This window comes from Cetorhinus maximus, chromosome 5 (genome assembly GCF_964194155.1).
Source record: "Cetorhinus maximus chromosome 5, sCetMax3.hap1.1, whole genome shotgun sequence".
Taxonomy (NCBI): Eukaryota; Metazoa; Chordata; class Chondrichthyes; order Lamniformes; family Cetorhinidae; genus Cetorhinus; species Cetorhinus maximus.
In genome coordinates, this window is record NC_135883.1 from 81,554,777 (window position 1) to 81,567,899 (window position 13,123).

General features: G+C 47.5%; 1 protein-coding gene across 1 annotated transcript in view; it reads right to left on the reverse strand.

The window, feature by feature from the left end:
• Nucleotides 1-13,123, reverse strand: part of lama2 (laminin, alpha 2) — a 582,487-nt gene that overhangs the window by 166,149 nt on the left and 403,215 nt on the right. The window contains exons 27-28 of the mRNA XM_078542125.1: nt 6,801-6,928; nt 5,625-5,742 (exon numbers count right to left, since the gene is read on the reverse strand). Coding sequence (XP_078398251.1) covers nt 5,625-5,742; nt 6,801-6,928 — 246 coding nt within the window. The remainder of the gene's footprint in view (nt 1-5,624; nt 5,743-6,800; nt 6,929-13,123) is intronic.

The following is a 13,123-nucleotide window of genomic DNA, read 5'->3' on the forward strand; positions in this document are numbered from 1 at the left end:
TGGCCAACTGGGCCTGGCCTCCACCAGTCCGCATCCACTCAGCATTGAAAAGGAGAGAAGAGCATTGATTAGTCCAGCCTGTACCTGGATTCCCATCTCATCCATGCCACCCCTACCTGAGTGGGACATTGCAGGGCTCCAGTGCTTCGTCACCCTGCAGCTACCACACACTCACACCAAGAAGCCAGGGCTGACCCCCCCACCCTTGCCCACATGCTGCCTCCATCACATTTGGCACCACACAGTCTAACCTTGCAAAGCAAGGAGGCACAAGCACGTGGAATGCAAAGGCCAGCAGATGGATTGGTGCCCCACCACCTGGAAGCTCCCCTCCCAGCATGTTAGCATCCTGACTTTGAGATGCTTCGCAGTTCCAGGGCTATGCCTAGGTGCAGATCTTGAGTTTGCCCCCAAAACTCTACTCTGGGTGTCAGTGTCACATATGCTATGGGTCCAGAATCCATCTCAGCACAACCCTCTCAGGGTGAACTAGGCATGGGCAATATCTGCTAGCCCACCCAATGATGGAAATATGCTGTGAAGGATTCATTGCTGAAACTGCACTTAGAGTTGTTTGGGTGGCGGGGAGTGTGCCGAGTTGTTTGGGTGGCGGGGAGTGTGCCTTGGAGGGAAAGGCTGACGGCTGCATTAAGTGACCTCCGCCAACATAGTACTCACCCTTCCAGAGCGCAGGAGGTCGTTGAATCTCTTGTGCACTGGACCCACATGCGTCGCACCACAACATGGGAGCTCACACTCTCGGCCACCTCCTCCCAGGCACGTTTGGTTAGGTGGGGGGGCCTCCGCCTCCCGTCCTTTGGAAGCAGGGCCTCCCACCGCACTGCCACCTCCTCCAGGGCAGCTAGGCACTCATCCAAAAACCGAGAGGCACGCTGCCCCGCTGCACTACCCTCCAACCTGGCCTGCTCCCCTGCCTTACCCTATGGACTGGCCTGCTCTCCAGAAGCCCTCTGGGGAGCCCTTCTACTTGCCATTGTGAGCAGCCTTTCCAAGGCTGCCAGCACTTCATTTAAACAGGCTGCCGGGTCGCAATTGGACCCTGCGGCCATTGCACTCCCGCCACTGCCTGCCCACTCCCACTATTCTTGGGAGTCACACATTACGCTGGGCGGGCCTTAATTGGCCCACCCAGCGTAAAATGGTGGCGCGGACCCGATCGCGGGCGGTGATCGGGTCCGCGGCAGCTCCCGCTTGGCCCGCCCAACATGGGGAAAATTCTCCCCAAGCTGTCTCCGCTGAAGTAGGATTTTGGATGGCTAGGAGTGTAAAACCCGAAGTGTGCAGATTGGAACAGGTAAGAAGACACCTGAACTTGGCGGATTCATTTGGATAGACACGGTACCTCTTTGGAGAGGTAAGGCACCCCTTTGCATAAGGTCCTGGGAGACCTTTGAGAGAAATAAGGCACCCTTAAGGAGAGGTAAAGCAACCTTTGGATTTCTAAAAGTGAACATGATTATGCATTATTTACGCACAAACTCATTTGAACTGTCAAACTGTCAAAGAAGTGTTAAAGAGCTGTCAAAGCTGGTGAAGAAATGTCAAAACTGTTAAAGCTGTCCAGGATGTGTCAAAGCTGTCAAGGAACTGTCTAAGGATGCTAGGTGAGTTGGCATGGAGAGGGTAAGAGCAAAGGGTGGTGAGTGGGGGGAGCATGGATTGGCATAGGGATATGGGGGCAATGGGGTGGGTAGAGGGGCATGGGTTTGCATAGTGCACATGGGGGCAATGGGGGTTGGGTAGAGAGGCATGGATTGGCATTGGGGATGTGAGGTGCCATGCGGGTGGGCAGGTGGTATGGATTGGCATAGGCTGCATGGATGGGGAATAGGGAGTATGTGGGGGCAAGGGGTAAGGACTATAGGGTTTTTTTTTGGTTTTATTATTATTTATTTATTTATTCTCCGTGCCAGGGCACATTGTGGGCCCCACCTGCCTGCGTATATTTTCCAGGGTCACCCGCCCTGACTGCTGTCTCAACCCACCACCCCCCAACCAAAAATCCGACCTGCGGGCGGACATTTCTGAAGGTCCAGTTTATCGAGCCAGGAAATCTCCTGTTTCAGATGAAAATCTGGGCCTCAGTAACAGCCCCAGCTGATGACAGGCATCTGATCAGGGCCACATGAAACCTACTAGAGATGCAGCAACAGGCAGGGGAACACATTATGTAGATTTGCACAGACGATGGAGGAGTCCATTCTGGTATTGAGTGCTGTGATATGTGATATGTGCATATACATTTAAGGGATGTATCTTTAACTACTGTCAATCATTACATATCTTGGCAGGATATGATGTATTAGTTCCCACATGACTTGTTAGACAATCTCTGAACAGCAGTGGTAAAAGTCAGATGTACTATACCTTGATCACAGTGAACGTTCTCTGTTTATAGTCATATCTTCAAATAAAGAACCCACATTATTGTTTCACCAATCCTTGTGTATGATTAGTACATTAAATTTAAGAAAAGTAGAATGTAACAATTAGTTTTGCAATGTCTCAGATGAAAAAACGCATGGCTTTCTCCATGGAGAGGTTGTTAATCGTCACGGAGAGCCAGATTCAGCAGGCTAGTCAGTGGCTGCCGGTTGTGCACTCAGTCCTATATCCCACCACTCTGGCTATGGGCTGCATACAGCAGTGACTTGGTAAAAGAGAGAAGAGGCACCTAGACCTCCATCCAGGTTCTCCTCCTGCTAAGGTAGTCAGGGAGGACAGAGAGGGAGGAAGAGCACCAGTCTGCATCTTCTGGCAGCTCCTGTCAGATTGCCCCAAGAATGAGCAGCCTCTTCTCAGCCCCTCTGCCAGTGACCCCAGTGCTTCCAATAGCTGAGAACAAAGAGAATGCACCTGCACCTGTGCAGGAGCCCCTCAGCATTCTAGGGCCTTCCAGGCCTTGGGCAACCAGAGGATGGCCTCCTAGCTCACCTCAGGCACTGGGGCACTCAGCAGCCTGGCTTCATCTTAGGTGCAGATGTCAGGGTCACACCACGTCATAGTGACCAAAAGTGTGAACAAAAAAGCATGTAGGTGCACCAAATGTTCCAATGCAGTCTATGTTAATGTGTGATTAAATAGTTTCGTTCGCTTTATTCATGTAAAGTGAATGGTCTCTCAACTAGTTAACAGTGCAATTGCTTGCGGAATAAGTTACAAGCTTATATGAGTGAAGGGGAATGTCGACAAATCTGACATTTGTGTGGCAAGGGTGGGGTGGCATATCGGAGTACACTGGTGAATTGCTGTCATGTGGCGATGTAGAGATCCCATGTGTCTAACGCTTAGAGCTGTTGCCTTCCGAAAGGCATCTTGTGTACTGGAACCTGTTGAAGGATTCACGGGACTCCTTCACATGTCTCTCCGTTGCCCTGGCATCTGATGCTGGGATCCCAACATGCTGACCTGCCTGCTATGATCTGTCCTCTCCATCCTCCTTGTCGGATCAGGAATGTGGCTCCACTATGTCCGTCACTGGCAAGGCCTCCTCCCTCTGTAGCACAAGGCTGTGCAGTGCACATCCTCAAGACCCTTTGAGGCGTATACTGGAGTGCTCCACCAGAGTGGTCTCAGTTTCAGCAAAACAATGATCTCTCTATCGTAGCCCGTGGAGAACCATGTGATTCATTGTAGCACTCCTCGGCTACAGGTGGAGGGTGCCTGACTGGTGTCATCAGTTAGGTTTTAAGCATTAGCTGCTGCACCCAGACTGTGCAGGTACGTGGGGGCCTCGAAGGGCGGTGGCACCTGGGAGTGGTGAAGAATATAAGAATCATGAGAACTCTCTGGAAACCAAGCACACAACTGGAAGAAACGTCTCCTGTGGTCACAGATCAATTGCACATTAATAGAGTGGAATTGCAGGAAGCTCTGATCATCACATGTGTGCAATTGATAACCCCCTGTACCAAAGCCCACAGATCTTTCAGCCTGGCTCTCTGGGTCTATTCTGAAGTGCACAAACTCTCCGATCATCTTAAAGAGGCCATTTTTCACCTCTGATGCAGCAATGTGCAGCTGCAAGTGGGATGCCACACATGCCCACTTGGAGCCCTGGAAGAAGCCGCTGGCATAGAAATTTAATGCTACATTAACTTTCAAAGCCACTGCCATTGGGTTGCCTCCCAATGCAATGAGACACAGGTTATCAATCTTAGTTCCAAATAGCCATCTAAGTCAATAAATAATTAGTACCACACAATTGTCTTTTCTGAAATGTAATTTGAAGAATGTGATTAAGTAATGTAATTATTGTAACAATTGAAGTAACTTTTCCTGATTTTACAAAACTTGTTTTGTCACAGATATGAATTAAGATCATTTTCTAAACTAATGGCATCAATTCTTCTTGAAATTATTATTTGTTAGAACAAATGTTCAGCATGCTGAGTGAATAACAATGAACACAGTGCTATATTTTGTATGCATCTCATCATCTAACTTTGCAGGTGATTGGCTCAGTGTGTATTTATAAGAGCCATTCTTACTTGGTAAACTGTCTTAAGGATGAGTCATTGCCCAGCTGATTCTATCGAGCTGCACATGCTTTATTTTTAAAACTAAGATTAAAGAATATAATACTGCTTCTAAATCTTACAGAATTTTTGGATTTCACATTTCTTACAAAGAAGTAAAAAAGACAGGATTTTTCATTTTCATTTTCAGATGAATTCTCTTAGCCTCTGAGTAATGCAGGTTGTGAGACAAGTTCATATGCCTGTATCAGAGCTTCTGGGTTTTGATGTGTAAAAAGTACTTTTTCAAACTATTTTTAGAAAATTGCAGAGACAGCTCAGTGTCAACATGATTTTAGGTTATTGCTTGAAAGTTTCAGCCTAATTTCCTCATAAAAGGCATCATTACCATGATGTCAACAGAGTAACAAGATCTTTGAATCTACTTCTGACATAAAAAATTTTTATTTTTATTTTTTATCCACTTATTTTTATTTATTTTTTATTTTTAGTCATTTATTCATTGTTTTATCCCTTTTTAATCCCTTGTCTATCCTTTTTCCCCCAACCATTGCCCCCTCCCTCCACCCCACTCCCAAAAGGGCCATCTGTTACTTGTTCCATGTTATTCTTTCACAGAGTGCTTACCCTTGTTCTGCTATTAACACATTCTGCTTTCTTACCTTTATGCCACCATCAGCACCTTCTTTAGCCCTTACCACTACCATTAACACTTTCTTTGTCATTTTGTCCATGGCATCTTTGTCAATCTCTTCCTAGCCCCCACCTATCGCTGGCCTTCTATCCAGCTTCACCTGCTCCACCCCCCCTTAAACAGTATAAATTTCATCACATTTCTACTTTTATTTAGCTCTGAAGAAGGGTCATATGTACTCAAAACATTAAAAACTCTGTTTCTCTCTCCACAGATGCTGTCAGACCAGCTGAGTTTTTCCAGCATTTTCTGTTTTTAATTCAGATTTCCAGCATCCGCAGTATTTTGCTTTTACAAAAACTAGAGTATTATCACATCATTATCTGTTCATATATATTATCTGTTTCATTTATCTCTACAAACATGTGCTTTTATTTTTACTTCACCCTTTGTTTCGTTGCAACATGGGCTCCAAGAACCACTCATATTACCTGGCATGACAGTCCGGAATAACTTTCTGGGCAAAAGCATTGCTCAATCTGTTGGGCATGTTCCGCCAGGAAGTAGCTATCACTGGCTTCAGCCACTTCCAGAGATATTTCTGAGATTCTGGAATGACAATGAAAGAAAAAAAGAATTGGTAAAATTCTTGAAACAACAATTGTGCCTGTAAATTGAAACTTCCTCTATTTTGTTTTTACAGTCATTAATGTGTGTATATTTAGCCAGATTGCACATTTTTGGCAAGTACATGAGCTGTTGGAATTGCAACTCATCATTCTCCATCAAATCAGCCATGCTGAACTTTAGTAGTAATGTTTTACAAACACTGCTTTCCCTGAATGCATACTGGGTGAAATTCAGCTCCTACATATCATAGTCAATGGGAGAAAAAAATGTCACTTTGTTTTGTTCATGGAATACCATTAATATAATAATAATTCATTAAGTTCTTCTAGCACAGATAAATGTCACTCACGATCGGTATGACTTAGTATAATGATTCATTAAAATGGCAAGATCTTCTAATGGATGAACATTTTTGACAAATGAAATGGTCCCTTAATCTGATAAATTCTACTAAAAACTTTGCAACACATGGATAATTACTCACAGCCTTAACAAATAAACACCCCCAATAAATGAAGCAAAATGTCTTAACGATTGCATCACATAAAGGAATCTAATCAAGTAACACATGCTGCTGTAGCATTGATACCAGCATGATACAGTCAAATTTCAGGTAGCAAAAGCCCCTGCTGCAATGATACAGGCAGCTATAAAAAGGAACAGGAATAGGTATTTTAGCCCCTCGAGTCCGTTCCACCATTCAGTGAGACCATGGCAACTTAGCTACATATAATTTTTTTGCTTTTTTTCACTTTGTTTTAAAAACCTATTTTTCAAGGTATGTTTTTGGCTGAGCTTGCTTGTACCCCCTCATATCCCAAACAACTCAAATTTTCCTAATTTGCATCTTTTCAAATTACTTCAACCTTCAGTGACATGTATTGACTGGCCAAATCAGGTAAGTGTTTAGATTCGGGAGATTTTTCAAGCCAGGAGCAGGAGTTCTAGAAAATCAATTGCAAAATGAAGACTTTTGGTCCAGGATTCGGATTTCCAAAACTAGCATTCTAATTTCATACATTGGTTTCTATTTATACCTGGTTTGTCTCATGAAAGTCCCATAAGATGCCTTGATGAGGATGAAATCAATGTCATATAGTACATCCATGAAGTCTTTGCGAGACACAAGTCTGCCATCTGGTGAATTGTCATATTTCCATTCATGCTAAAGAAAAAGTATTCTGAAGATTATTTACAGAAAATCATTTTGTTCGACCTCACTCCTTCCCTCAGCCCCCAATAGTTATGAACTATATGAGCGAATGAGCAATTTTTAATGTAAAAAGTCTAACTGGCATTTCCACATTAAAATGTAAATAATGGTAAGTTCATTAACCCTGCATCCTTCATGATGAATGGTGCTTGAAAGGATAATGTGTCAGAGATAGATTATAGTGCAACATTGTAACTCTATTCTTCATGGCTCCCACAAGGAACATAGCATCAATAAATTTACCCTATAATTTTTGATTAAGTTATATTATTCCACAGGTATGAAGGGTAATTTCACAGCCCAGTGAAATAATCCACAAAGAAATTTAAAATGAGACCAATTTACTGTAATAAATTAGCCATTCATGCTTAGATTGAATTGTGAATTTCCAATTCAATAAGAATTGTCAAGAGCCAACTGATTTTGCACCTGAACCATGGATTGGAACTCCATTACTGCACTGTCAAAAATTCCATCCTTGAGATGAGATGTTAACCCTGAAAATGTAAGATTCCGCTTGTGGCATGAGTTGTGTTTGATAGAAGCATTGTCAGTGAATCAGATATGTAGGTCAACAATTGACTTTAAAGACTGGAAAATCAGGAATGCAAGATTCGCCAATTTGCATTCCCATCATCGAGACAGGAATGGAGTCTTGCAATTTCAGGGCCCTTAAGCCAAGATTCTGTTTGATTCTTCCAGTGGTTCAGGGTGTACATTAATATTCCCAAGCCACTATTTGAGGTAGAATGTGGAATTCTGATCAACGTCCAGTTCTCAACCAACGATAAGACAAATCAAATTAACTGGTCATTTATTTCATGAGTATATAACATTTGATTGCTGTGTTTTCCTACATAACTGCTATCACTGCACTTCAAATAATTGTGTAAAGTGCTTTGAGATGTTTCAACGTAATAAGGCATTGTATAAATGCAAATATTAGTTTTTTTTATAATGAAGACATATTTAGTATTGAAACAGTTGGAACTTCTAATGACTTATTCAAGCAGTAAGTTTTTTCTTATGTTCTTAAAGCTAATTGTGACACATATGCTGTATGTAAATGGACTGGATGTAGATTTTCATCTTCATCATCTGGGTGTAACAGGGCAGAGCAGATCAGCAGCCTCGTTTGGAGCCTGAATGCCTGGGACAAAGAGAACCATAGCACCAGATTACCACATTGCCAAATGGAGATAATATTTACTCCTCACTATATGTCTGTCAAGATCTAGATGATTCTGGGTAGCAATAGATTCCGAAAGCAAAATACTGTGGTTCTGGAAATCTGTAATAAGAACAAAAAAAGAAACTGGGAAAACGCAGAGGGCAAGCATCGTCCCAGATTTGTATAAAGTGCGGTAGCGTGCGGGAAAAAAGTTGTTTTATGCGTCGGTCACAATGACGGGTTTTCGTGCTGTATTGTCCCAATCCCAGCGCATCTCACCTCAACAATTATGCATTCAAGGGAAACATTATAAATTGCTGGCAGGCGGGTTCAGATTTGTCCGCCGCACCATGATCTCAGCGCCTCCTCATTCTGGGCACCATATTTAAAGTGCACCAGAGCGCATGCGTACTTCACGGGGGGAATTTTCTCCCCGTCGGGCGGGCTGGTCGGGTGCGGGTAGGCACGGAGCTGATTTTACGTGGGTGGGCCAATTAAGAACCAAGGACAGCGGGAGCGGGCAGGAGGCGACGAGACTGCAATGACTAGCGGGTCCAATGGCGACCCGGCAGCCTGTTTAAGGAGCGCTCCTGCAGCCTTGAAAAGGCTGTGAGCCATGGCCAGCAGCAGGGCTCCCCAGAGTGCTGCTGATGAGCAGGCCAGGCAGGAGGGCAGGTCGGCGGGGCACTGTGCCCCTCGCTTTTCAGATGAGTGCCTTGCTGCCCTCCTCGAGGAGGCAGCAGCACGGCTTGAGATCCTCGTCCTCAGGGTCAGGAGGAGGAGACCGCCCCACATGATCAAACGTGCCTGGGAGGAGGTGGCAGAGATAGTGAGTCCACACGATGTGGTGCAACGTACCTGGGTTCAATGTCGCAAGTGCTTCAACGACCTCTTGCGCTTGGGAAGGTTGAGTACCATGTTGGCATGGGTCGCTTAACACAGCAGGTAGGCTTTCCCCCATTCCACCACCCCCACCCCCTTCAACTCTGAGTGCAGTTACAGCATTGAATCCTTCACGACATGCGTTCCTTGCTGGGTGGGCCAGCAGATATTGCTCATGCCTAGTTCACCTTGAGAGGGTAGTGCTGAGATGGGTCCTGCACTCGCTGCATGTGGTAGACTGACACTCACAGTAGTGTTTTGGGGGCAACCTCAAGGATCTGCACCTAGGCGCAGTGCTGGAACTTCAAAACCTGTCAAAGTCAGGCTGCTGATATGTTGGGAAGGGAACTTCCAGGTGGCAGGGCACCCATCCATCTGCTGCCCTTAGTGTTTCATGTGCCTGTGCGTCCTTGCTTCGCAAGGTGAAACCATGTGGGTGCCAAATGTGATGGAGGCAGCATGTGGGCAAGGGGGGTCAGCCCTGGCTTCTCGGTGTGAGTGTGCGGCAGCTGCAGAGTCACGATTCACTGGAACCCTGCCATATTTCACACAGGTGGGGGTGGCAGGAATGCGATGGGAATCCAGATACAGGGTAGACTAATCAATTCTCATCTCTCCTTTTCAGGAGAAGACCGCACACAGCACCACCGAGCGGATGCGGACTGGCGGAGGCCAGGCCCAGTTGGCAATTATAACCAGATATGAGGAGGAGACGATGGAGCTGGAGAGACGTCGTGCACCCAGGTCCACCGATGGCGGTGAGGCTGGGGTACCTGGGGGTGGTAAGATTGCCGAGTACTGAGGTCACTATGTCTGTCCTAGCAACCATGCCACTGTTGAATGTTCAGTGATTTAAGCTCCCAAAATGGGTTTCCCCTTGATTATGGAAGGATGAGCGCATACTGATCCGGTGGCCAGGCATGCACATTGACATTGTCTCGACTTTAACTAATCAAATGTCCTTTTCTTCCTTTCAGCATCACCGGAGCAGGGCCGAGAGGAGGAGGCAGAGGGGCCACCACTAACACCTGAGGGCCCAGAAGAATTACAATCACCAGCGTCACACCATCTCAGCCAGGCAGGCACTAGCGCAGATATTAGCACCTCGGCGGGAATTAGATCATCAGCTAGTGTCCCGGGGCACGGCATTGAGGGCACTTCACGCTCGCTTGAGGTGCAGGGGTAGACAGAGAGTGCCCATGGCGCTGGCAGTCGGAGGACTGCAGGGGACCAGGAACATGCTCAGTCGGTGGCTAATGATGTGCCTCTGGAGTCGCCCTGAGGCAGCAGATGCTGGAAGTCCAGCAGGGTGTGCGAGAGGATCTGGCGGAGATGAGGAAATGCGTGCCATGGTCTCTGTGCTGGAGGAGTCCATGCGGAGCATCACAGATGCATTGACCCTCATGGCCGAGCACAATGCTTCCTCCATGGAGAAAGTGGCGACTCTTGTGGAGAGGCTCCTCCAGGAGAACAATCAGGGCTTCCTTTGGATGCGCTCGGACCTGCAAGCCCTCACAGTGGCATTGACCTCAGCTGGTCAGTGTCAGTGTGGGAGATGAATTGGGCACCAAGTATCCCGGCTAGATGCCCATCCATCAATGGTGAGCAGGGAGGTCCGAAGTGACCTCACATTGGCGCATGAGCTGCCTGTCATCTCTGTGGGCTCCTCTCAGGGCACTTCAGATGAGGGTAGCAGCTCCTCCGTCCCTCTGCCAGTGACCGTGGGATCCGATGAGGCTGCAGCGACTGGGGAGATGCCAGCCGTGGAACTAGCTGCTCCCTCCCAGGCGGGGCCATCACTGGCTCCACGGGCCAGACGACGCCTGTCAAGGTCATTGAGGCCAACAGGACAGCAGAGTGAACAGGCTGTCTCCAATGCCAGTGCCAGCGAGGGGGCAGCTCCTAGACGTAGCACCTGAAAACGTAAATTTAAGGCACCTTAGGCACACCACGGGCTTCTCACTGGTAGTTTTATGTTGCCCTGGTATTGGTTGATTATAATTTGGTGTGATGCTGAACACCTTTGAATTAAATTTCTTATCTGTTTTATTTTGTGAATTAATTAAATGCTTCATATGTGAACATACCTCAGGGTGATTCCTTACTTCTGCAGGTGGACAGGAACCCATGATGTTATGAGTGACTTGTTTGTCACTGAGCTTTATTGACAAGGCACATAGTTAATGTTCCTAACCAGGCAGATATTGCTCTCAGGTATTGAGTATGTAGACTGCAGCCCTGGCGTGTGTTGGAGGTCCCTTTGTGGTGTGCTAGCTGAAGGATCATTGGATTAAAGCCTCCCGGGTGTCCCTGCCTCCTTGGAGGATGCCCGGGGTCAGCGTCACCCCCTCAGCATTCTCCTGTGCGTGCTCATCCTCAGACTCACTACTAGACTCATCATGTGCAGTCGGAGCATCTGCATCTTCTTCCTCCACTGCGTCCCCCCTTTCTAGCACCAGATTCTGGGGAGCACAGCATGCAACCACTATCAGCGACACACGATCTGAGGGGTATTGGAGTGCGCCCCCTGAACGGTCCAGGCTTCGGAAGCGCATCTTGAGAAGACTGATGGTTCTCTCTACCACAATCCTTGTGGAAGCATGGCTCCTATTGTACCACTGCTCAGCCTCTGTTCTTTGATGGTAGAGGGATGTATTGAGCCACCTTTTGAGGGGATAGCCCTTGTCACCAAATAGCCATCTATCCAGCCGGTCTGGAGCACTGAAGAACCTCGGCACCTGGGAGTCTTTCAGGATGTAAGCGTCTTGGGAGCTGCCTGCTACCTTGCACAGACTTGCAGAATCTGCAACCTATGGTCACACACTGTCTGCATGTTAATGGAGTGGAATCCCTTCCTGTTGACAAAGGCACCCGGCGCAGCCGCTGATGCTTTGATAGCCACATGTGTGTAGTCGATTACAACCTGGACGGGGGGGAACGCAGCAATCGCTGCGAAACCTGTGGCTCGCTCTGTCTGGCTGGCCTCGTCCCAGCGGTAGTGAAGGAAAGTCAATGCATGCCTGAACAGAGCGTCGGTCACCTGCTTGGTACAACTGTGGACAGCTGACTGGGAGACTCCACAAAGATCACCCACTGACCCCTGGAAAGAGCCGGAGGCATACAAGCTGAGGGCAGCCATGACCTTCAACGCCACTGGCATGGGGTGTCCACCCACACAGTTGGCGCAGACCTCAGGGCCGATCATCTGACAGATGGAGGTGTCTTATGAGACGGAGCCTCTTTCAGCACTGCACCTCAGACATATTGAAGTTGCTGCTTCACCACCTGTAAACCCTGGAAACAGGATAGTGGCGTCTTCTGCGGCCCCTTCCGCCTTGCACTTCCTGTTGGCCCTGCATCCCCCACATCACCATCAGGCTTGTGCCTGCGCCTGTCCTCCTAAAGGTGGCTCCCCTGGAGGCTGAATGTGCACTCCTTGCCTCCTCCCCCTTCTCGCCCTCCCTTCCTCGTCAGAGGAGGTGCCTCCAGTGGAGAGCACAACTCCCATTCCCAGGCTGAGGGAAGGCTTCCTGAAGCCAGCCAGGCCCCAAAAATGATGTTTAGTCCAGAGTCCTGATCTGAAGCCTGTTACTCCTGTCCAAGCAGCTGTGAAGAGTTTTGAAGTATTCTTGCTCACACAGGCAAGTAGCAGTAAGTTTGAACATTAAATGTCTACCAAAGACCACTCGCAATCCCACTCAACCCTCTTATCCCGCCCATGGATGAGGTTTATAAAAATGTGACCTACCCGCCTGCCCATTGTGCCCATGCGATGATCTGAAGATCGCACATGCCCCGTAAAATCAGCATCAATTCGTGGCCATTAATTAATGGCGGGCACGCATTGAAGATCATCGCGTGCCCACCCACCGAACTATCGCAATGGCGCGCGGTGGCTTCAGGACACACGCCGATAAGAAAATTCTGCCCCATATCTACAGACCAGGACTGCTCCAGGCAGATGGCCCTGAAAGCAAAGAAAATGGCAGCTCAAAATTTCAGTGATGCCTCTCTGGGATGCCTGCTGAACGCAGTGGATGGCCACTCAATGTCCGCTCTGGCCACAGAAGGTCCACCAAGGTCACCAATTCAGC